Source organism: Ochotona curzoniae, unplaced genomic scaffold (assembly GCF_017591425.1).
Source record: "Ochotona curzoniae isolate NIBS_2020 unplaced genomic scaffold, NIBS_Ocur_1.0 contig_4838, whole genome shotgun sequence".
Lineage (NCBI taxonomy): Eukaryota > Metazoa > Chordata > Mammalia > Lagomorpha > Ochotonidae > Ochotona > Ochotona curzoniae.
Genome location: NW_024466399.1, coordinates 1,862,232 through 1,886,505, shown reverse-complemented (window position 1 = coordinate 1,886,505; position 24,274 = coordinate 1,862,232). Strand labels below are relative to the sequence as shown.

The 24,274-nt window shown below is 44.9% G+C and overlaps 1 protein-coding gene across 1 annotated transcript in view; it reads right to left on the bottom strand.

Moving 5' to 3' along the window:
* Nucleotides 1-7,539: 7,539 nt before the first annotated feature.
* Nucleotides 7,540-24,274, bottom strand: part of FGF9 (fibroblast growth factor 9) — a 33,840-nt gene continuing 17,105 nt past the window's right edge. Inside the window, exon 3 of the mRNA XM_040988338.1 lies at nt 7,540-8,395. Within this exon, the coding sequence (XP_040844272.1) occupies nt 8,150-8,395 (246 nt within the window). The 3' untranslated portion in view covers nt 7,540-8,149. The remainder of the gene's footprint in view (nt 8,396-24,274) is intronic.

Below are 24,274 nucleotides of genomic sequence, written 5' to 3'. Positions count from 1 at the left end.
TGGATGCCACAGTTTGGGCATTTCATCTTCTTGGGTGTCGAATTTTTCATTCTTATTCCTACAAATATTGCTGACCTGTGGTCTAAGTCAAAGTTAGGCTACTGGAAAATAGTCTGTTCCCTTTGGGTGTTGATTTTGAAATGTTAGCTAAGACGCAGACAATTTTCGTCTAGAACTAATTGCTCGCCTGGAGGCGAGGTCCTTTGGAGTACTCTACTGAACACTTCTGGACGTTAGAGATTGTCTAGCCTGGCTTGCAGGGCCCAGTGGTATCCCTGGCCTTCTGGAACTGCCAAGTACTGTTGCCGCTCCTCTGGTAGGGTAATTCTCTCATTAGATTCACACCCTGATCAATACACAGTCCCTTTCTTGACAGAAGTAACTAATCAAGTATATTTGTAATTGTTCACGCGTTTGTCACATGCTCCTCGAACATGCTCAGAACCTTTCGGTATGGTCCCCAAATAAGATAGCCTCAATGCACGTCACCACATGTCCCCAGGACAAAGGCAGTCACACAGGAATTTGGAAGCCTCACTATTGTTCTTCATTAAAAATATAGAACGAATGATTGTAAATCAAGGTGATAAATTACTTTGCATTGACTTTATATGTTTGTTCAGACTTCATTTCAAAGTCAAATTAAGAGTTTCTTTGGGAACAATTTCAAGCACCCACATGAATGGGAACAAAACATTTCAAATGGCCTAAGCTCATTATTTAAAGCACTTACTTAAAAAAAAAAAAAGGCACATCCTAGTTCCCTTCCCCAGGAAAAAGTCACATTTCCCAAAAACAAGATAATACTAAAATCTCATAATTAGCTCATGACCCTTCCATATGAGATGGGCATAAGCCAAATGGGCTAACATGTATTCATATCATATTATGAAAGCAAATTAATATAAGTTTATCACTATTTGCATAATCCCTAGAACTTACTATGTATCAGTAATTGATTGCTCGATAAATTAGTCAAGCATCGATGAAAAGTTCTCTTAAACTGTGTCAGGGTTTAAACTCAGATATCAAATATTATTAACATGATGGAATGTCATGGGTTTACCTAAAAATAAAACTCAATTGTTGATTAATTTCTAAGAGTTTTTTTCTAACTGTTGAAATGTCAGTTAAGATGCTAGTTCCAAGCTGCCACTCCCTGACAAGCAACATCCCATTATGAGTGCCAATTCCTATCTCAGCTGAACCACTCATGATCCAGTTACCTGCTAATGGTCTGGGAATGAGCAGCAGAAGCTGGCAAAAAGGGCTTGGGTCCAGGACACCCATGTGAGTAACTCAGAAGAAGCTCTAGGCTGCTGGCTCCTTGCTTCAGGTTGGCCCAGTTCCGCCCATGGTAGCCATCTGGGGAATGAACCAGCAGATGAATGACGTGTGTGTGTGTGTGTGTGTGTGTGTGTGTCTTTGTTCCCTGACTCCAGCTCCCTGCTAATGCAGACCCCAGGAGACAGAAGTGGTGGCTCAATGGTTGGGTCACCATAAACCATGAGGGAAACCCATATAGAGGTCTGTGCTTCCAGCTCTGGCCCATCCCCCTCAGTCATGGGTATTTGAGACATAAACTAGCAGCTGGAAGCACTCTCTCCCTCTGGTTCTTGGGTAAATTAAGATATTCTTTAAAAAAAATTTTTTTTTGATTGGGAGCCTGCGTGATAGCAAAGTAGATTAAGCCACCATGAATGCGACCCATGAAAACAAAAAATAACTTTTGATCCAAACTATATTAACATGTTTTCTATAGAGTTTGTTTTAAAGTCCTCTATAATATGAGTTTGTGACACTTAAATAATTATATGCCACCAAGGATCGACTGAAACCAGCTCATCTGGTTTCACATAATTGATTCACTTGAAATACACTTAGCATCACATGGAATACAAAATGGGGCCAGAACACTGAAATCGGCTTAGGCCTCACAGAGACAGGCTACATGTGACTACATTGTATTTTCAGGCAGATTAATTCATGCTCGGCAACAGAGAACACTGCTCTTAGAACTCTCCCACCTAAGAACCTACAGTGTCAACGGAATGAGCAGACTGCACCTGCAATACCGTTAAAGCTGTGGGATGGAACAAGCAGAATTCAGAACACCAGCATGGGAAATACGCCAGGGAAGCAAACAGGAAGGACCTGCATTGGGCACATGAGGATACCTACAGCGTTTTAAGCTGATTTTCGGGAGCAGGTCATCAGAGGAAATGGCCTGATTTCTAACGTTGTGCCCGTTTACCCCAGCGCTGCCCATCATGCCCATCGCTCTCCAGATGGCACTCGCCGTGCTGGGTGAGTGGCAGTAGCGTGGGAAAGTTTGGCCTGTGAGCTTTGCCCAACCACAGTCAGTTCTGAACCATCTCCAGAAGGCTGGAGAGCAGTTCTTCTTCCCAAATACGCCCTGCACTGAAATACTTCTCCGACGCAGTGAGCCAAACAACATCACAAAACTTCCGGGAATCAAGCAGGACTATCCTCTCTCAGTTCTGCTCGTTCTGCGAAGCGCCTCTAAGCATCCCTACCCTTTAACTGTGGGATAGAGGGAATCCAAGAGGGTAAGACTCCGTGGAGCCCCCACAACTAAAAAAGCAATCAAAGCAAGCCTCAAGCAACCAGAAGCTGAGGTTTAAAACAAGCAAAAGAGAGAGAGAGAAAGCATCAATGAAAAGGTTTGACTTCCCTGACAAACACCTCTCTAGTATTGAATCTGACTCCAGGCCCATTTATATCCTGGAAAAGAGGGCTCAGTAGGACACGAAACATGCTCTAAGAGTATTAGTTCTTTTAGCCAAGTGAATAAAGATGTCATTCAGTAGGCTCTTGGACTCTTCCAATACATCACAAGCGCACAACCAATAAAGTTCTGGAATTCCACTGTCTGTTCCCATGGATTCTCCAAAGAAGAGAGGAGAGGGCCCATAGGTGGCTGGCCTCCATTCTACTGATCAGAGAGAAACCTCACTTACTGCCAAAAACAAACGCACTCACCAAAACTGCATCATCAAGTTTCAGGACAACCTTTCCAAATGCTCTTCGTGCATGTGCTGGGCCCATATGTACTCATATAGCATAACTGAGTAGAAGGAAAGGTTATGGAAAGTTGCCTGCCTTAATTACCTTCAAGTATGGAGGTTCTAGTCCAGAAGTGCCTTCAGTAGGTACCCTGTGCCCACGCAATCATTGGCATAGGACTCAGCCCAGTATGTCATATCACAATGTTGTTTGGCTTTATTTTCACGATAAAAAAAACAAGGCACAAGTACTGCTTCAAGTCAAATATGAGAGTGCTTCACAAAACTTGCAGAAAATGGAATAAAGATAAGCTTATCCTGGTTTAAAATGTGTGAACTTGTTTGTTCATAATATGTATTTTCTGTGAACTTTTTAAAGACCCTCTGCTCATGGTTGTGTTTTAACGAAGTACACCTCTTTCAATTTCACTTTTGATAAACTTTTTGACAAACCCCCACAAGCAGGTTTTCAATACATATATATTGAAAGAATGAACTGGACATTTCAACAACTATGAAATGCCCTTTTTCTATGTCATGTGTTTGGCCCTCTGATGTTTGGTAACTCTGAGAGGAGAAATAAAAATGAGTAGTCTTAAGAAAAGCTGTAGCACCTCTTCCTCAAGATACAATCTGAGAGTAACAAGTGAGAGTCATGGGGGTTCAGTCAAGGAGGTCATGGGGTTAACTCCAAGGTGGCAACAGGGCTACTCTGACCCCAACACTAGTTCCGTTCATCTCCATGAACCAATGCCCACATGAGGCAGGAAAACGGCCAGACCAGAGCGGGCCAATCAGCCTGCAAATACCAGGAACAGATCTGATGAGCCTGAATTCTCAAAGGAGAAAGCATTTTCTTGACACTTCGAGAACTCCAGAAAACCCATAGCTCATTTGTCCAGAACTGCTGCTCACTCTTTGACCTCACTACCCTGGACAATGTCCATCAGGCAAGAGGCTGCTCAAGATCCCCTACTCTGATGCTTTTCTTATCCCAGGATTCATGGCAATACTCCATGCTTGTTTGTTTAACCTCAGCGTGCTCCAACAATGACTGTCCTTGTCTTCCTGATCACTGATGCCAGCTGCATGTAATGGAATAAAAGAAGGAGGGGAGGGAATGAAGAAAGAAAAACAATAGGGGAAGAAGGAAGAGACATAAAAAAGTAAAGAGACATTTGGAGGACTATTTCCCTATTAAAAAAAAAAAGCAGATGTCATTCTAATATCTTCACTGCCTGGGTGAAGCCTTCTGATTATTAGCAAGTCACAAATCTTCCTGAGCTGTCATGTGCCAAGGCTGTGCGTATGTCTACATTATAAGTCAGAGGCAAAGCCAGGTGCAGTTTTCAGACTGTTTTGCAGCATCCCACAAAATAGGGCAAAGGCCGAATGACTTTCCAAAGCAAGTCTCTCCACAATGGACCATGAACGTGTCCATCACGTTCGACCTTCAATTCTCAGCTCCCACTACCAAGTTCTCCTGGCTATGTCTGCTCCTCATATCAATGGGAATTCATAATTAAAACCACAAGCACAACCAGAAAGACCTTCCAGGGGGACAGGGAGGGAAAAAAAGCAAGAGCCACTGCCATGGCCCTGGATTGGAAATCACACACACACACACACACTTACTTTAGAAATCCATCTGGCATATTCTCCTATCCCTACCACTGATGCCACTGTTCCTGCATTCAACTGATAAATAGTGCATCTATATTTGGCCCATCTCAAGGTCAGTGGAAGCAGCAAATATGTCTTTGTCCACTCACCCACCCACATAAGTGTGTGTGCGCACACACCACAGATTTTGCTTGCTGCCCATTCAGAAATCTTCATCCCATAAGACTACTGGATTCTTCATCAGATGCTTCCAGAAAAGCCGTCTGGATGTGTTTGTTCTTTCCCTTCCATTCCCGACCCACACTCAGAAGCCCTCAACACACACCTGGGGCTGTAAGACCTCGAGAAGCATGCTTTTCAAATTCCATTGGTTCACAGAGGCACAAAATCTGCAGCAGCTCCAAAATGGACATCAAGTAAAAAATACCAGATTTCAAAAGTCTGTGATTATGTATTTACACAAATTACATAATCCTAGACATACTTACATACAATTACAGATTATCAAGTGAAATAACACAAGCTCAAAGTGTTCATGGGATGAAATAGGAGGAGAATGCTGTCAATGGAAGCCATTCATTTTTTCTACCAAAAACAGGACCCGGCAGGGCAGGCTCCCAGCACTGCAACGCTGCTGGGGGACATTTGCGTGACAGATGGGCAGGGTCCGTGCCCAGGAAGTCTTTGACTGTGGGGCAGGGGTTGGCACCACAAGGTAGCCGTTGGCTCTTCAAGCATCTGTCTACGGAAACAGGAACTAGCCGTTCCGCAGTGGCTCTGGCCACCGTCCAGTGGACCTTGGGGCTTGTTAGGACACAAACCTGATGCAAAGCCGTGAGCTAAGGCTAACTCACTCGAACCGCCCGGCAGAACAACGCCCATGCCGGGTCTCTGAGCCACCTACTCTCCGGGAACACATATTGACACGAATTGCTTATGTCAATATTGATTGATTCAGACCATTGCCATTTATTGTCCCAATCGCCAAAAGCATATAACATTCTGCTTTTCTTTCGAAAAGTAAAGTAGATGTTAAAGTAGCATTTTCTAAGAATGCATGGATATTTGAGTCATTTTCTAGTTCTTTTCCTTTCAGGGTGACATGTAGGGATTCCTGCTACCTGAAGATAACTTTTGGCTGTCTTCTCATTTCTTCCACGCTAAATAGTATACCTAAGAGATCCCAGAAAATTGATTCTTCCCGGTGGTTAAGGTTTAATGCTTTTCAGCCAAAAACTTGGAGGCCTTTTCCGGGGTAGGGGGACACTAAAGCCTGAAGATGCCCATAGCAGCAGCAAGGAGTTAAACAATAAGAGTATTTCTTGGAATTCAATGCAGCTGAGGTTTAGAAAACAAACAAACGAAAAATTTTAATTCTGATGAATAAATGAAGACATTACCGTTAATCAACGGTCTCACACGGCTTCTGTCCCCTCCACCCAAAGTATGTCTTGGTTCCCAATATTCCGTGCGTCTCAATGGGACTCGTGCCACGGAGAGACTACGTGCGTGTGCTCACGACAGAAAGCCATGCGCTTGTACTACACAACAGCTCCAACTCGCCAGTGACATACTTTTATTTTTCAGAGAATGTGCATCAGAGCAAAACAAGATTGAAATATGAAATTTTAAAGTTACACAAATCCCAACACATTGAACTGTCACCTTCCATTTCCCAACACAGCTGGACAGTGTGTGGTATAGATGAATGACAATTGCAAGTTCTTTCCTCTTAAATATTGCTTTAAGAATTTGCTCTTTCCACCTTCGTATTTAGTTAGAAATAACGTTCCCTTGCTCCAGGGCAAGTTGCAAAATTATTGCTTTCAACCACGTATGTTTTCTTATACTCTTCAGCATAAAATGCTATAAAAGCCTTGTAGCAGATATTCTATAGTGTAACCTCTCCCCTACCCCCCCAAAAAAAACAAAAAAAAAGAGCACTACAAAGATCACTTTTTAAAACAAAACACATTCAACAAGTATAACATTCTCCTTCGTGTCATTATTGATCAGGATTTATTCGTTTCACTTTGCAGGTTTTACCGTATGAATGCCAGCGACAGCACTTGAAGGGTGCTGTTGCCACATAATTATGACAGCTCGCACCAAAATTAATTCTCTATATAAGGTGTTCCAAGGACCCCCCGGTACTTGTGTGGTTTCAGATTCGATGGCCAAGTGTACAAATAAAAGGTTTACAAGAACCATCCTATTAAGCTGACTCCTCTCTCTTCCCACTCACTCCCCACCTGCTCCCCGCACACACACAAAAAAATATCTCTGTGCTATGTGTAAGCATGTAAGCGTTTTCTTTCTCTCTCTGGAGAGTTCTCTATCAGCACAATGTTTGATGTGAGTCTGCTGTTCTGGAGGTGGACTGAAAGAAAAACAATTACTGTTCAGCTTTGGTATAGTCTGTCACAGGTGGAAACAAGTGCGGCCTAGACCAACCCCTGTGAGGCTACAAAGATGGAGCCACTGAGGAGAGAGGAAATACTACAACACACGGAATCAAAGGTTGAGACCCAGTTTCTCTTTAATCCTCTGGGATAAGCTATGAAACAAGCAGTCTGCAGAGTGAATACTCAGTGTCATGGGCGATGTGCATACGTTTTACAATAATACGGGCACAGGAGAGATTGTCGCCTTGAGTACATCAGGGGTCGTTAGAGCTCCTTGCGTTCATGCACGGTGAGACCTTCTCGCACCAACGGACCACAGGTTCATAGCGGACTTTTCCATTTCATGCTTACAGAGCCTAAAGCTTCCAAAATGCCTATCTGGCCTGTACATATTTCATTAAAAATAAACTCTATATAATAAATAAATATATAAAATAAATAAAATGTTGCCTTTGGAATTTCTATAAATAAATTTAACTTTTTTTCTTTTTTTTTTTCCTTTTTCTTTTTTTTTCTTTTTCTTTATCTTTTTTTTTTTTTAAACTAAGAGGTCTTTGCTTTCAGTCCACTGAGATGACACCAGCAAGAATTAACTGAAAAAGTCTTTTATGGAAAGACTGTACCCTCCATGCATTTGAAAATGCAACGGACCCTTGCGCAGGCCACCAGCCAAAAATCCTGATGAGTCGAAGTATGGCAGCTGATACAAGATGAAATACAACTGATCAAAAATGTAAAAGCATATCTATTTCCCAGCATGCATCAGGCCGTTGATCTCTCTGGTCTCCCCCCCTGCTCCGCACCCACTCACTCACGCATTCACTCACACCCCTCTCGCTCAGTCCCCCCCACCCCCGGGCCCTTCTTTCACAACACATCGAGCCAGGGACCCCCACCCCCAGCAGCCCTCCAGGAGGAGGAACTGTTAAGTGCAGAACAAAATCAGCATGTTTCCATCTAAGCCTCCATCAGACATCATGCATGCGACAAAGTTTGGCAACCGTGGAGCTGAGGTGACGACACCCAACCATGTGAAACCTTTATAGTGGTTACTTTTTTTTTTTTTTAAGGACTCAAGTGAAGAAATTGTCTTTGTCAACTTTGGTTTAGAATATCCTTATAGAGTTCAGGTACTTTGTCAGGGTCCACTGGCCTAGGTAAAAAATGTGTGAATTTCTGGTGCCGTTTAGTCCTGGTCCCTTCTCGTGGGCTCCCGTCTTTATTTAAGGCGACATAGTATCGCCTGCCAGTGTCCACGTGTTTGTACAGGTTCGATGAGTACGTGTTATACCAGTTTTCTTCAAACTGTTCTCTGAATACGCACTCTTGGGTTAGTTTTTCCTGCAAGAAAAAAAAAAAAAGAAGAAAAGAAATGAAATGAATGACGTGCAAAATTAACTACTTTCTGTATTTCACATGACATTTCACTGTGATGGAGGACAGGCCGATACCAGGACAACTGCGGGTCGGGTCGCAGGTAGCTTGTTCTTTTGAAATGCTTCTGTATGAAGAATGAGATATCTTAGGGAAAAGAGCCAAGTTGCAACATGAAACATGAATGCTTGCTCTATGCCTTGCATACACGGTCTGGAGGTCACTGTGTACCACAGGTTTAAATAGCTCTGTGCTTGAAACAAAGTTTCCTCATGTGGAATTGTCCACATGAGTGTCAAATCAGGGCTCAAAGTTTCAGGTCTGGGGGCGTTTCATAAGGGATGCTCAACCTATATAATCCTCGTGAGACATTACTAATTTGAAGCCAGTTTAGCCACCGAAACACATTTAGGGAAAAAAAAAAAAGACAAAATTTAACTATCAATCTAACAGCATTCTGATTCTTCATTTATAATCATTACTCTCAATATTTTCCCATGAAACTTTTCTAGATGCCAATTACTGGGTGAGTCAAGTGCAAAGGACAATGAAGGCGCTGGGTCATTCCCGGTTTTATTGGAGCAATTATATGGTGACGATCTGGGAGGGCACACCTGGATCAAAGCCAAGGGCTCAGGTAATGTTTCATCCTTAAAACATTTCTTCTAAAATGCTGGCTCTGCAGACCAACATGTACCCCCGAAGCAGTGATGTCACATGCCATCTGCCCTGCTGTTGCTCTGCGACCCTCTGAGCCTGGTGTCCAGGCTTCCATGCGCAGCAGAATTACCCACGGTGCTTCCTCGAGAGAAAGTCTTTCATTCACTAGTTGGCTCCCAAGTGGCTGCAGCAGCCCAGGGCTAGACCAGGCTAAAGTCAGGGGCCGAGAAGTCCCAGGTCCTCTACGTGGACGGCAGCAACTCCGGGTCCGACGCCTCGCCTGTCTCCTCCCAGGCCACACCTTAACAGGAAGCTGGATGAGAAAGGGGCAGCGGACAGCAGGTACGCTATCACAGAGCAATGACACCCCTCAGCCTACATTTTAAGGTAGACTGTTGTCCCTTAGCATCCTCCAGGGATTGATCTGAGAACTCTTCTCGCCCAGAGAGACCAAAATCCACAGGTGACCAAGACCCGTACAGAAAATGTATAGTATTCAAATATAATCTATACATCTTTTCTCCCTATCGGCTCTAGATGGCTTACACTAGCTAACACAAGGCAATGATATGTAAATAACCGTTATACAATATATAAATATATATAAAAATATCTAAAGTGTGTGCATCTTCAGTACAGATGTCATTTTTTTCCCAAATTTCAACTGAATTGCTCATCCTCAGTTGGATGAACCCGCAGAGGTGGAACCATGGGATCCAGCAGGTGCCTGCCGTAATTTCCTATCAGGACTGAATGGGTCTCCTCAAATATTCAGGCTCTGTCATTTCCTTAAAGGGGTCAAGAGCCCGCCACACTCTCAGGCACACACTTGCTCTCCTACTCCCAGGGCAGGAAGGTGCTCCGTCTTCCACAACATCTCACACTTCCAATTGAGCTGTACGACAGCCAGGTTCCAGAACATTTAACCACCCACAGCCCACAGCTCCAGCATACAATAATGACCAGAAAGGATCAGTGTAGCAGAGCCCAAGGCCAGGAGCACGTGCCAGGCAGAATGAAAGTGTCTGGGTGGGCCCTAGAGGGACAAACAAGGCAATAGGATTTACCGGCCTCGTTGCTCTTTCCAAATCTCAATTGAAACTTTCAAAATCAATCCCTTCCCAGATCATGCTTTTAAGAAATGAACACTAAAGACTTCTTGCAAACACTGACTTTATTATAGCACCTTACATAACGGAAGAGGAAAAAAGCCTATGGATTTATGTACCGATGGCTCTGGGGTTTCAAGTCATCTCAAATTAAAATTTCACTTGTCTTGGTAAACATGTAGATTTTTTTTCTTAGTCGTTAGTCTACTTTCCTAGAATTTACACCGTATTAACAAAAAGTAATCTGAAAGTCATTTAAGACATATGGGAAGATGTGCAAAGCTTCCATGCCAATACGATGCCATATTCTGTAAGACACGTAAGCGTAGATTTGGGTATCTTTGCAAATCCTGAAGCCAAACCCCAAGGGATTATTGTAGACATCTGCAAATAAGGGCAGTTGCAATCCTTCTCTCCCTCAGACTCAGCACAGATAAAAACCCTTATAATGGCCAAACTACAGATGTGCTTTTCATGTGCATACAGGTGAGAACATGCTTGAACACGCTAACATCAGGTGAGGAAATTGCAGCATCCCCCACTGCTTTGGAAAAAGGGAAATGCCAAGAGGAGAAAAGCTAAAATCTGATCAAATCTATCAACAGTCCAACCTAGGACTGATGAACCAGAAAAGCACACACACACACCCTCTCTCTCTCTTTCTCCCTCCCTCTCTCTCTCTCTCTCCACAGCTCAGGAGGGCCTTTATTTCTGGACAATTCTCTTTGAAAGGGTCAAAGCACAGAGTAGGTTTTCAACAAAATATCATCTCGGGGGTAAAGCATAGCCAACTGTGTTAAAACCAGGGCAACTAGAAGAAAATGCCTAAGTCAAGGGCAGCAGTGATGTGAACTCTTCCGACGGTTGGCACTGGGTTGATAGGGACAAAATGAACTACAGAGGCGTGCAGTCATGCCATCACTCCACCTGTACCTGACATCCTGCCATTTGCGGGTACTGGTAGAAGCCAACCTGTGCAAGATGTGTGTGGGAGCATCCTTTGATCTCTCTGTGCAGGTGGACCTAGATGGCTCTTCCCGTGGGGAAAGAACCTCCTTAACTAAGGCCTCTCTCTCTTCCAACACTGATGAAGCCCACGGAGCATGCTAAAGATATTAAGAGCTATTTCAGTCTCTGCTTCCATCTGCATCATGAATAGTCACTTCACAGGCCAGATTATTCCTGGCTACAAAGGGTTGCTTTGGGTTTGCAATCATCAAATAATTTTTTCTAAACAAATTGTGGCGATTTCACTTGCCACTAATAAAATGGACCCAAGTATGGGATTCAATGCCAAGTCCTTGGGTAGATAAAGAACAAGAAAAACTAACTGAAATTAAACTTTTTTTCTCTCACTAGGAAATCACTTCACTAGGTAAACATGATAAAATTCACTTCTACTCTGAAAAACCAGAACATGGGCCTGGCACAGTAGCCTAATGGCTGAAGTCCTCACCTTGCATGCAACCAGGATTCCGCATGGACACCGATTTATATTCCAGCTGCTCTACTTCCCACCCAGCTCCCTGCTTGTGACCTGGGAAAGCAGTACAGGACGGCACAAAGCCTTGGGACCCTGCACCCGTGTGGGAGACCCAGTAAAAACTCCTGGTTCCTGGCTTCAGATCAACTCAGCTCCAGCTGTTGCAGTCACTTGGGGAGTAAACCAATGAATGGAAGATCTTTCTCTCTGTCTCTCCTTCTCTCTCTGTATATCTGACTTCCCAATAAAACTAAACCTTTCAAAAACAAACACAACAGAACGTGTGCTGCTTGCTGTGGAACCACGAGGTGGGCACTTGTTAGGGCTTCCTTTGCACACGCAGCACAGCTGTGGAAAAGTAGCCCTGTTGACCCAGGAACAGCTTCAGCAGAGAAGAGCCAGTTCACAGTCAGAAAAGAGCCTGCTGGGGAGGCAGAAGCCTGCCTACATGCCAGCTTCCCCTGCCACCCACTCACGGGAGGACATTTAGCCCTGAGTATGTCGCCTCGCCACAGCTCAGGAGCCTCATCGAAATAACAGAAAATCCAAAAAGCTTTGCAACCACCTACACCTTTTCCATGATGAGGTCAACTCAAATGAAGCCCGCTCAACCCATAAAGTCTGCACAAATACCACAAAAATCTGAACTACTTCCAGTGCTGACCGTTTTGGATAAGGGATCTACAAGGTGTGTAAGTATATTGGGACACTGGTGTGACCATCACAGGACAGCCCTGAGCACCTAGCAAGTCCACACCAAAGAGCAGGAACTCTTGAGGGCTCATTAACATCCTAGGACCCAAACACACCTGCAACTTCTCCAGTTCAATTCCGGGGGACAGCGAGGGCTGGGTGGAGGAGATACACCTCTGGTCTACACCAACGGATATTGTAGTTACTGGAATGAAGTTAGAGCAGAGTTTCCAGAACCTTCGTGGAGCACCACACACTCGGGAGCAACGCCTTCCACTTCTCACACAGGCAAGGAAACCCCTCCCAACCAAGGAGGCTAGGGATGCTCTCTCCCCAGACGGGGAGGGTCGTTTGCAGGATGCGACCGCCAATGAAAGGTAGCAAGACTTCTGAGAGTCCTGCAGGAGGGGCTCAAGAAGGGAGAGAATGAGGGAAATGAAAACACTGCAAGCGGCCTTCAAACTGGGGGCGCCAAAATCAAAACATTTTCAAATTCCCTTTTTTCCCATGAACTTCTGAAATATCCTCCTATAGCTTCCTTTCGCATTGGCTTTGATATTAAAAATAAAAGCATTTATGGCTTTACAGGAGGAACAAGTAGAGTGGGAAGGCAAAACACAAGAAAATTCGGTCGTGGTGGAGACATGATCATCTTAAAAATGCAACATAAATTTATCCTCGGTGCTTACTAAGGGATTCTCGTTTGACATATGATTTTAAAGACTATGGGGGAAGAAAAAAAACTGAAGGTTAAGACAACAGTTAGGAAACTCAGGCTCCACACTGAAGTGCCAGGGTTCAACTCTCAGCTCCAACTCTCCAGCAGCTGCTGGCTCAGGTAGCTGGGTTCCTGGGGTGCACCTGGGCTGGGCTACAGGTTCCCAGCAGGGGAACTGCCTCCCACCCCAAGCCACTGCAGGCATCTAAGGACCGAGCCAGGAGAAGGGAGCATTTGCTCTCTCTCAGCTGTTCCTCTCTCCCCTTCCTTCTCAAATGAAAGTTCTTTAAAAGGACACGAAAGAAAAATCTCCTAAAAAAAAAAAAATTGGATGAGAAATTATTGGACTGACCATCTCCCTGCATGGTGAATGCAGCTCCATTTCTCTAGTAGGCCATTATAGCATCATTGATTCACACATCATATAACTTTCCAGGCAGGCCAGAAAATACAGTGAATTATTCCATTGTAGATAGAATAATCTATGGGCAACATTTTTTATGATGGCTAAGAGTTCAAAGGTTTCATACACAGAGGGCTGCACAGCTTCAGTGAGCAGGTTAAATGAGATCGTGTGGACATATGGGTGCGACCACTAGTGCAATTCAGCTCCTATAATTGCCTCAATTGTGCCACTCCAATAGGCCTGCATAACTCAAAAATGGGAGTTACCATGAATCATTATAGGATCCCTTATGTTTTGACCATAGAGACATGTCAAATGTTTGAAAAGATTTTTACTCTGATTAAATATCATATAATGCATACACGTACTGAAACATCACACAGCAATGCATAAATATGTACATACTTATGTCCATTAAAATCCTTTTTTAAAAAATTAAAGATCATCTGATTTTTATTTAGGATTATGTCAATTTGTACTTTTTAACTTATACAGTCAGAATAGCAAAAACTGTGGAATTAATATTTTGATTTCCATATGTCAATACATACTGGCAAAATATTTGCTTGAATATACTGTGGTTATATATGATCACATTTCAAAGAGCTTGTAGAAATGGAACTGAAAACTAGGTTCACTGTGGCAAGAACAATTTTTGAAATCCACATAGTTGCTTCACAATACTCTTTTCCCACAAACTCTTTTGAATATCCATGGCAATTTCCCCCAAAATGATTTTTCTAAATTAAAAACAAGCAAATGAAGACAAATTGGGTCAGCACAAAATACGTAACCTGTGTTCTCACGTATGTGCAGAAATGGGGGAATTACGTGTCTGCAAACAAACTATACACTTCAGAATTATAGAACTCAGATGTTGTAAAACTCAGCACATGTTTCCAATGCAGACATTTTATAGAGTATTCCACTATAAAGTGATCAATTCTTGTTTTATTGTATTTCCATGTTTTAATTTTTTTTAAGATTATTTAACTGTAGCTGTTTATGGCAAACCCATCTTTGAACTGTTAGATTATATCACTGGGTTTAGGTGGGGAATGTGGATTTAATTCGAAAGTCTACTAAAGCCCATGCTTTGGAACAAAATCTGGTGAAAGTTAACAGCTATGAAAACCTCTTTTCACTTTATATCATCAAATTCTGAGCAGTGGGAAAAGCTGAAATTAAAACTTCAGAACTATTACCAACCCTATGAAAACCGAAGTGCAAGACAACAACGTAAAAATTACAGCACAGTCCCAAGAGCACTTAGGAATGTCAAGACACAGATCTACACAGACCCTCATCTAGGATATTTAAAATGCTAATTTCAAAATGCATGATGCAAACGGGGCCTTATGATGCCCAATCTTACCTATATTCATGTAAAATGAAATCAGAATTGTTTCAAAACCCCAGAGTCAGCAATAGATCTCTCTGGAAGCCCAGGCTCACGTGAGGCTGCCATGTGAAGTCCTTGTTTCCACAGTGGTAAACACATTCCTCTAGCTATACCATCGCACCAGCTGCACTGACTCCACTCAACAGTTACTCAGCCTGCATGCTCCTGCAGCATCAGCCACGGCCAGTGACTGCACAGACGTCATCTGAGTTGTTAGAGTCCCCAAACAGTTCATGAGTTAATGATTTTCAGGAACTCATTCATTCTCATTTCAACGGCCCTTAACCACAATTACTTGTACAGATGCAGTCTTCCTCATTAATAATCTAGCAGGAAAGCTTTAAAGGGAGATGTTGCAAAGACCAGGGTGATTAAATATAATGACTAAAGGACCATTAATAAGAAGCAAGATCTTTTAACTCTTGCCTCCTGGGAGAAGTCCCCAACTAGACAGAAAGCAACAAACACACAGAGGCGGGGAGGCGGGGGGGGGGGGGGGGAGGGACACCATTTCTCAACCACATAAGGAGCTCCAATGAGCTCCAACCCCTGTACCCTCCCATAGCCTCCCCCAGAGTCCCCAAAATCACTTGCAATTCCCCATGAACACACAGCCTGCTGTTAACACCCCTCTTCCCAGCTGTCAACACTGCCACTGGAATCGTGAGATCAACTGAGTCAGTTGTATTTGATCAAGGTGAGACCACCAGGCAGGCAATTTTTCATTCTGTGTCACCAAAATACAGAAAATAGAAAGAATTCCCATAATCTCCCCCATTTCTCCTCAACCTTAAAAAAGAATTTTTTTTAGAAACTTGTTCTCTCTAGAAGCTGCTTCCTTTAGCTTTTGGATCCTCAAAGGCTGGGGTCCTCATCTGAATTCATGCTCACACACAAAGACACATGAACACAGAATCAAGTAGTCATACACATACACACAAGCACATACATCTAGGGGCCCACACATGCTTATGCACGCGCACACACACACACACACACACCTTCCATGCTGCATACTCATCAGCTACTTGGCACCTTGGGCAGGTAACAAAGCCTGCCAAAGGTACCACGGGACAAGCTGGACCATTTACAATCTATCCTTAGAATCTGCCCATGAAAACAAATGTCTGTTTAGCAACTCACAGTAGTCCAGAAACTTTCCATACATTTACAGACATGTATTCCCCTCAGGGGAAAGAAAATCTTGTTGAAGGTTTCATGGAATCCAAGTTTGAAAAGACCCATGTTGATTCAAAGACCTACTTTGGCATATCTGAAGGCAGAGCCCGCGGGCACTGAAGTGTTACTTCAGCAAAATCCTATAAAGAAAATTCATCAGATTTCATTTAGGACCTTAGAACATCTGTTTGAGAAAAATCACATGTAATCTTTACTACAAGTAGACCACCATAACGTGATAAGTAATGTCATTCAATGGCCACTTAAACTATACAGCAAAGACACGTAAGAGCTGGAGACATACCAGATTAGATATTAGCTGCTAAAAGCAGAGTAGAATGCCCTTTCAGGGTTAAATTAATAGCAGTGGAAGAAACACAGAAAACTAAAAGAGAAGTGAAATGAAATTAGGATTCAAGGACACCCACAAAGAAAATTGAAGACATCCACTTTGTTTCCATGACACTCATTGGGCATATTAGAGACGGAGGAATTAGAAAACAAAAAGGCAGAAATATGTACCACTGCTTCTATGACACACAAAGCAAGCCAAAGCACAGAGCTTCCAGAAACAAAACAAGAGAAACACGAGTTAAACGGGTCTTCAAAAAGTTCGCGGAATGTGCGGATTATGAAAAACTAAGGCATGGATTTCAGAAAACGTCTTGCTCCAGAGTAGGCTGTGCATTTTAATTCCATTTTCTATGAACTTTGGGAAGTTTCCTCGTGTAATGACATATCTGCCCTAAGACTGAATGATTCCGAGATCTCCCTTCTTCTGAAGACAAGATATTTTAACTATATCTGTTTATGGCAAACCCATCTTTGAACTGTTAGATTATATCACTGGGTTTAGGTGGAGAGTGTGGATTTCATTCAAAAGTCTACTAAAGCCCATGCTTTGGAACAAAATCTTGTTTCTGTAAAGTATGCCAACCAACCTTACAGAGAGACACACACCTAACTGGTAACTGTGGGGGTGGAACTGGCATTCTTGGGCCCCTATTTCCTTCCCTGTAAATGACACTTTGAACCAAGACATTTCAAAGGTCCTTTTGAATCGAAGAGTACAATAATTCAGTCTTGGAAACATCAAAATGTGAAAAGTGCAATTATCCACAATAACTTTGGAAGGACATACTGAACAGGAAATGAAAAAAGAAACTGCTGTGGAGTTGGGAAATAAGGAAAGGAACCCGAACAAAACGTGCTGCCTCAGTAGCCCGCTGCAGGGGGGAGGAAGCCGAGGTCAGAAACGCAGACAGAATCCGCGCCTCCAGAAGCAGCCCAAGAGAATGAGGCTGCTATTTTGGGAGGCAAAAAGGACGAGAGAGCAGACAACCACTCCACGGCGTTACTGCTTCCTCACATTTGGGGTTTGCCACATCCCCTTCTCAACCTTGGCCTTGACAAACACAGCTTGTAGCTGGACTGTCAGCCTGGCCAATAAACTGTACTTCATGAACTTCCCTAACAGGACTTACTTGGCCAAAAATCCAATGCTGTAAGAAAGCTGAAGGCTGAGTGGAAGGTGGGATGTGTGCAAGAGAAAAGGCAAAGCCACAGAGAAATGCCATCAGGACTTGCGTGCCCACTGCTTGGTATCTCCATGGGATCCCTGCATTTCCCAGACACCTCTTGCCAACACTGTGTTCCTCGGGGCTCTCCCGTTCTACCCAGCACCCACAAGGAATTCCCAAACCAGGTGTCAAGGAGATGAAGCCTGCCTCTGGTACCGGCCCTCACTGCCTGGCTCCTCAGCTCCAGGACTCCACTGTGCATGTCAGCCCACATCTCTTTAGGACTCATGTCTTCCCACCAAGCCCACCCTATGCATATAAACAGCCCTCCCTCTCCTTCACAATTACATGAGAGTTTAATTTTCTCAGAGCCCCTTTCTGGGCCAGAGCAGAGCTGCTCACCTCCAAGGCTAACCATGGATAACATGACCCAACCAGTAGTCACTCCATCAAGTGAATATGCTGACACGGGCCTAAACCCACCCCTCATGACTGTTAGCCTTGCTGGTCCTAACTGCTGTGATCAGCCTGCATTCCACATCAGAGTGCCCAGTGCAATGCCAGCTTCCGTCCTGCCTCCGGCTTCCTACTGATAAATACCCTGGCAGGCTCCTGCCACCCAGCAACTAGGCTCCTGTGCTCATTGGGGAGACGTGGCCTTGGTTGCTGGTGGCTGTGGGCATTTGGGACATGAACCAGGGGACAGGAGCCCTCTCTGTTTCTCAAATGTAAAAAAAATTAAGGGTCTGGCACAGTAGTCTAGTGGCTAAAGTCCTTGTTTTGCATGTGCCAGGATCCCATATGGCACTAGTTCGTGTCCCAGCTGCCGCGCATCCCATCTAGCTCCCTGCTTGTGGCCTGGGAAAGCAGCAGAGGACGGCCCAAAGCCTTGGGATCCTGCACCTGCGTGGGAGACCCGAAAGAAGCTCCTGACTTTGGGTCGGCTCATTTCCAGCCATTGCGACCACTTTGGGAGTGAATCAGTGGACAGAAGATCTTCTTCTCTGTCTCTCCTCCTCTCTGTATATCTGACTTTCCAATATTTTTTTTAATTTAAAGCTATGTTTTAAGTCCAATAACTCAATTCTGATGGTAGGAATTTTAAGTGTCATGATGACTTAGAGAGAATTCACAAACTGAGTATGTGAACATTAAAAATAATCATAAAAATAATCAGAAAAAATAGAGATCTCTGATTAAAGAAGTATCCTTAATTACATGGATTAAAAATTAGTGAAGGACATACGGGTCTAAACTATATAAAATTCAGTTGGATAAACAAGATTCAGTCATTGACATATAAGCATATAATTCAAGGGATGCCGTATTTTCATTGAAGGAAAATCTTTTTAATTTTTAGAGAGAGTGATAAACCCTAATTTCAGAATACAAATTTACAAGAAACACAATGCTGTTTGTCATCTGCATCTTAAGGACTGGGGGAGGTCTCAGAGCTCAGCATCCTCACCCCCGACATGCACACATCTACAGACTGCCAACGGAACACACGGGCACGGGACGCTGGTGCTGTGCACTGTACAGCCCTCCTCGCCTCCGGTCCTCACAGCAGGGCTAGCAACTGTCCCTCACAACAGCCACATCTTGGAAAGACCGGAAGGACTGGCCACTCTTGCAGGACTCACGAGTGACGGGCTGAGGTCCTAAGCCCCATCTATCTACGATCCTCCAAGTTCCAACTGCTCAGAATGCAAATCTGAACTAGCACGTTCACTTGGAATACAGCAAACTGGAAATCAGCTTCGAAGATAAAAGGAATACCAGCAAGAATGACAACTAATGGGAAAGCATCTGAAATACAGCAATTCATACAGAAGATGAAAAAAAGAGAATAGAAGAGAGGGAGGGAGAGGGGAGGGAAGGAGGGAGGGAGGGAGGGAGGGAGGGAGAAAAAGGAGACATGAAAATGTAAAGACACCCAGAGATTAGGGTAGCCAGCAGATGATATGAGAATTCACAATGCAACAAGGCAGCTAGAGAGGCACAAATAAATCAATGCCACAGCAAAGCAGTCCGTTACGCACTGCAGGGAGAGGGATGTCTTTGGCACAAACTCGGTGGGCACGTTCTCAGAGCAGCGCAGAGCGCTTTGGGCACTTGGGCACAAAGGAGGCACCAACTTCAGTAGAGATTTCCAGGGAGGAATTACAAAGATAGATACATGTTAGGAGGGCCTCAAATCAGGGCAGCATTTACAGGCAGCAGGAAAGAGCTTCTGGCAGCTCTCTCCCACTTAACACTGTGACCTTCTGGTCCTCAGCAGGCCGCTCCCTACGCAGAGGTGTCAGCCACTTGTCCCACACTAAGGTGCTAACCCCAGGCCAGCAGGCGGAGAAGCACTGTTTCTGCACAGGTCAGGCCCTAACACGAGGGGTGTGTGAGTTGGGGAGGGAAGCCAGAGAGCCGCAGCGGCCAGGAACACTACTGCAGCTGCCCCAGGGCAGCAGCTTCCACATCCTTCCAGCGGGGCACTCTGTGTGGGAGGGCCAGTGCTCGCCCCAGCCAGGACACAGAACAACGCGGAGGCGGACAGGGGAGGCCTCTCCACACACGTCAGCAAAGACACATGTGGCAACAGCTGGCATTGACAGAAGCAAAGCAAAGGCACAGGGGCCAGGAAAAACAACAGCATCAGGGTGCAGCCTGCAGCCACTGGGCTTTTAAACTCTGCAGCTAAGTGGCCACTTCTGCTGGCCAGACAGCCTTTCTCTCAGGAACACCTGCATGCTTCGCTCCATCTCCTCAGAAAATCACCATGACATGCCCTCCGCTCCCCACAACCAAGCTTCCTCCTGCAAGCTCTCTGGAAGCCTTTTGTTCACGGCTGTGTTTATCACGTTGAATTATAGTTCCTAGGTCACATGTCCGAGCCACATGTGCCCTCACCCACTGCCACACACAAGTACAGGCTCTTCCTCCATCAGTTCTAAGATCACCCAACTCCTACTATCCCAGTGGTGGCTGCAGGCAATTCTCACTCTTAATTGGAATGAAACTCTATAGAATCTCCCAGAATGTGGAAACAGAGCTCCAAGAGGAAACACAGCGTTAAGTGCCCAGAAGCTTCCTGCAGAAGTCACTACCTGCAGGGCCCACATCCCATCTGGTCACCGGTTGGAGTCCCAGCCGCTCCACTTCCCATCCAGCTTCCTGCTAATGCGCCTGGGTAAGCAGCAGAAGACAGTCCAAATGCCTGGGCTCCTGCACTCATGTAGAAGACCCAGATGAGTTTCCTGGCTCCTGGCTCCTGGTTCCTGGCTTTGGCCTGGCCCAATCTCAACTGTTAAGCCATTTGGGGAGCAAATAAATAGATGGACCATCTCTCAACTGTTTATGTCTCTCTGTAACTCTGCCTTGCCAATAAATAAAATAAACCTTAAATAACCAAATCGTTTCAAAAGATGCCTTAATGGACATACATGGATCTTACAGCCAATTGCACTATAACTGAGGCCTGAACGATGCTTCTCTACTATGGGGTCTGTCCCGTAAGCCACAGCACAGCCTCCACGAGACAACTCCTTAGCACCACACCTGGGGTCATTGTCAATGGCAAAATCATCAGCAAAGCACACAGGCTTTGGAACACACGGCACTAAACAGATCCGCCAAAGGACACGTGTTTACAATACAAGCCAACACTAGAGGATAGAGCACAAGTGACAAGTGTGCAGAGGCCACTCTGATTTGTTGCCTCCCTGCACACGTCCACCAGTCAACAAGAAGAGAGAAGAATATTGATGCGGGAGTTACAAGCAAATTTTAGCAAGTGGGCCAAGTGGTAAGTACAGAATCTGCGAATAATGAGGATTGACTGCGTTCGCTGCATCTGCCAGAGCACCTGGCACACGGAGCAATGTGTGATCCCTGCTCTTTGCCGTCTTGGGGAAAGAATGAGTGTGTGACCAAGGGGTGTGCAAGCAGAAGAGTGCATGTGACTGTGAGTGAATGCATGGAACAAGTGTGTGAATAGACCATGCGTGCAAGGGAGTGTGTGTGCGGCAGATCCTCTGCAGAGCGTGCCTCCAACGTGAACCCAAGTTCTGCATCAGGCTGTCCAGCGGCCTTAGCTCGAGGACTCGGAGAGACAGCTCCACTTAAATGGGAAGCAGAAAGCTTGGCCATGATGAGGGGTGTGGCCGACTATCTCCTCTGAAAAAGAAGAGACACTGCAGAGACACAGAGGGCAAGGCAAGCAGTGCATTCCAGGGAACTGAAGACCTCAGAAGGCAAGCAAGGGCACAGCAGGAGGAGCTGAGGCCGTGATCTGGGCTTCTGTGGTCCCTACCGCTGCTGTGTCCTGCTGGAGTCACAGCAGTCCCCAGCTCACACATGAACTGAACGTTCCCAGCGTGCACCAGGGCCCAGGACTCTGGGAGGGAGGAATCAACTCTGCCCACAAACCATGGAAACGAAACAGCCGGCACACTCACCAGCCACACCTTCCGAGCGCACACAGGACCTGTATGCACAAAGCACTGGCGAACTCACAGGAGATGTTGTCACACTACATTCTTTCCAGCAAGAGGCTTTGGCAAGCACAGTTGCAATCACGTGGGCAACTTCACACTTGTTATCCAGAAATGGTCCTTGCATGCCAAGTGCTCAGGAGCCACAGCTCTAGCCACTGTCAATTCTTGGCTGTTGGAATTTGGTTGCAATTATTTCTTTATTTGAAAGGCAGGGAGAGACAGGGCTCTCCCACAAGTCCTTAACAGCCTCAGTGGTGGAAGGAGCAGGGAGGTGCCCAAACTCAAAGCTGGGAACTGAATCCAGGCCTCCCCCACGGGTGGCAGGAACCCAGTCCCTCAGACCATCAACACTGCCTCCCAGGGACCACATCAGCAGGCAGCCAGGAGTTGAACACAAGTACCCATATGGGACTTGGCCCTCTTCACCTGCCTCTATAGGGCAACTCTTCAAAGTGCCCACACACCTATTCACACAGGAGGTGCTGAGCAGAGTCAGCCCGGTCATTCTGATTGCACTCAGAAAAGCAGGTGATTCAGCATTCCACGGACAATCCACTTATTCCATCTTCACAGAGCGCCAGCTGCATGCAGGATGGTTTTCGGTCCGTGCAACACCAACATCCCACTGAGGCAGAGACTTGAGGAAACAGGGAGATGAGTATAAGCCAGCCTGGGAAGAGAGAGGCAGCTGAGAGAGGGTGGGTCTGACTACACCTGTCAGGAGGAGTCAGGCTCATCCCACACAATCAGAACCTTCTCCACCGACCTCTGGGGCCCTATGAAAAAATGCCTCTACTGAGCAACTCACCAGGAAAACCAAGTCCTTCCCAGCACCCAGGAAGTCACTGACCTTGCATCCTGGGCCTTGGGTCATCCTAACAAGGATTGCTTTAAATATGCTTTAGGCAGTCACGCCAGGTAGATGGCTGACTTTCTCAACAATACAAGGTTATCTAAAATTAAGTAAATACTCTAAAACAGAAATGAGTTTTCACTAATAACCAGCAGTACAGGTGCTAAGAAAATGAATCCCTTCTCCTTTTTTTTCTTTCTGTCCAGTATCTTGCAAGATGGAAGTGGTATCTGCCACACTCCTCTATTTGCCTTGGTACCCAAGAATGACAAAAAAATAAAGTCACTGGGAATGTGGCCAACAAAGATAAGGACTCTGAACAAATCTTGAAGCAAAGTCAGAAAGAAGACGTAGTCCAATGATAGAATTCAGGAGAACCCCACCACCCATTTCTGTTTGAGAAAGCGACTACGGCAAGCTCTGTAAGGAAGCTTCCAGCTACACACTTAAGATCCTCGCTGTGGCCTCTGAGGGACTGAACATGCGTGGGTCCTGGGCCAGGGCAGCCCTTCACCAGCTCATGACTCAACGACTTAGCAGACCGTATTCAAAGCACAGGGCTCAAGTGCTTTACACCAGAACTACTAAGCATGCAGATGCATGACCAGGTACACCGAATGACACATTTGGAAAAACTAAACTTCGTCAAATTAAGAAAAAAAAAATTGCTTTAAAAGTAAAGTTTCTAGAAAGAAAACACCTCTCCAAAATCCTACTTGTAAAACAAGCACTAAGGTCTTACCTCACCCTCCAGGTAATTCTAATGAAAAAGAAAAACATCACAAAAATAGATGACCACTCTCTCACCATGCATAATGGACACGATTTACTAACTCACCTACATTCAAATCCCAAATTGGTCACTCTCTACGTGAACTCACGCCACTTAGTCGCTAAAACCTCAGTCTTTGTAAGCATTTGGCAGAGCAGTTAAGATGCTGGTGGAGATGGCTCCATCCCCTGAGCGCCTGGGTTCAACTCCCGCCCCTGGCTCGGGTCTTGGTCACACACACACACACACACCCTGGGACAGGACTGCATCGCCAGCGTCCACCTTCCTACTTGGCCCATCCCTGACCCCTGAGGACATCTGGGGATTAAACCTCCTTCACCCTTCACATTTTTTTTAAATGACGAAACTAAAAACTCACTCTCCTCCTCTTTAGAAAAAAAAAAAGGCACTGTATCAACTAATTCATATTCTACAAGATGCTATTGGAGGTGCTGCCCTCTTTCTTATCTAAGAATAATTATTTCACCCTTCTAGAATCGATCACGCGTGCATGAAATGTAAAGCAATAATATTTTATTACCCAAAATGACTGTTGAACAT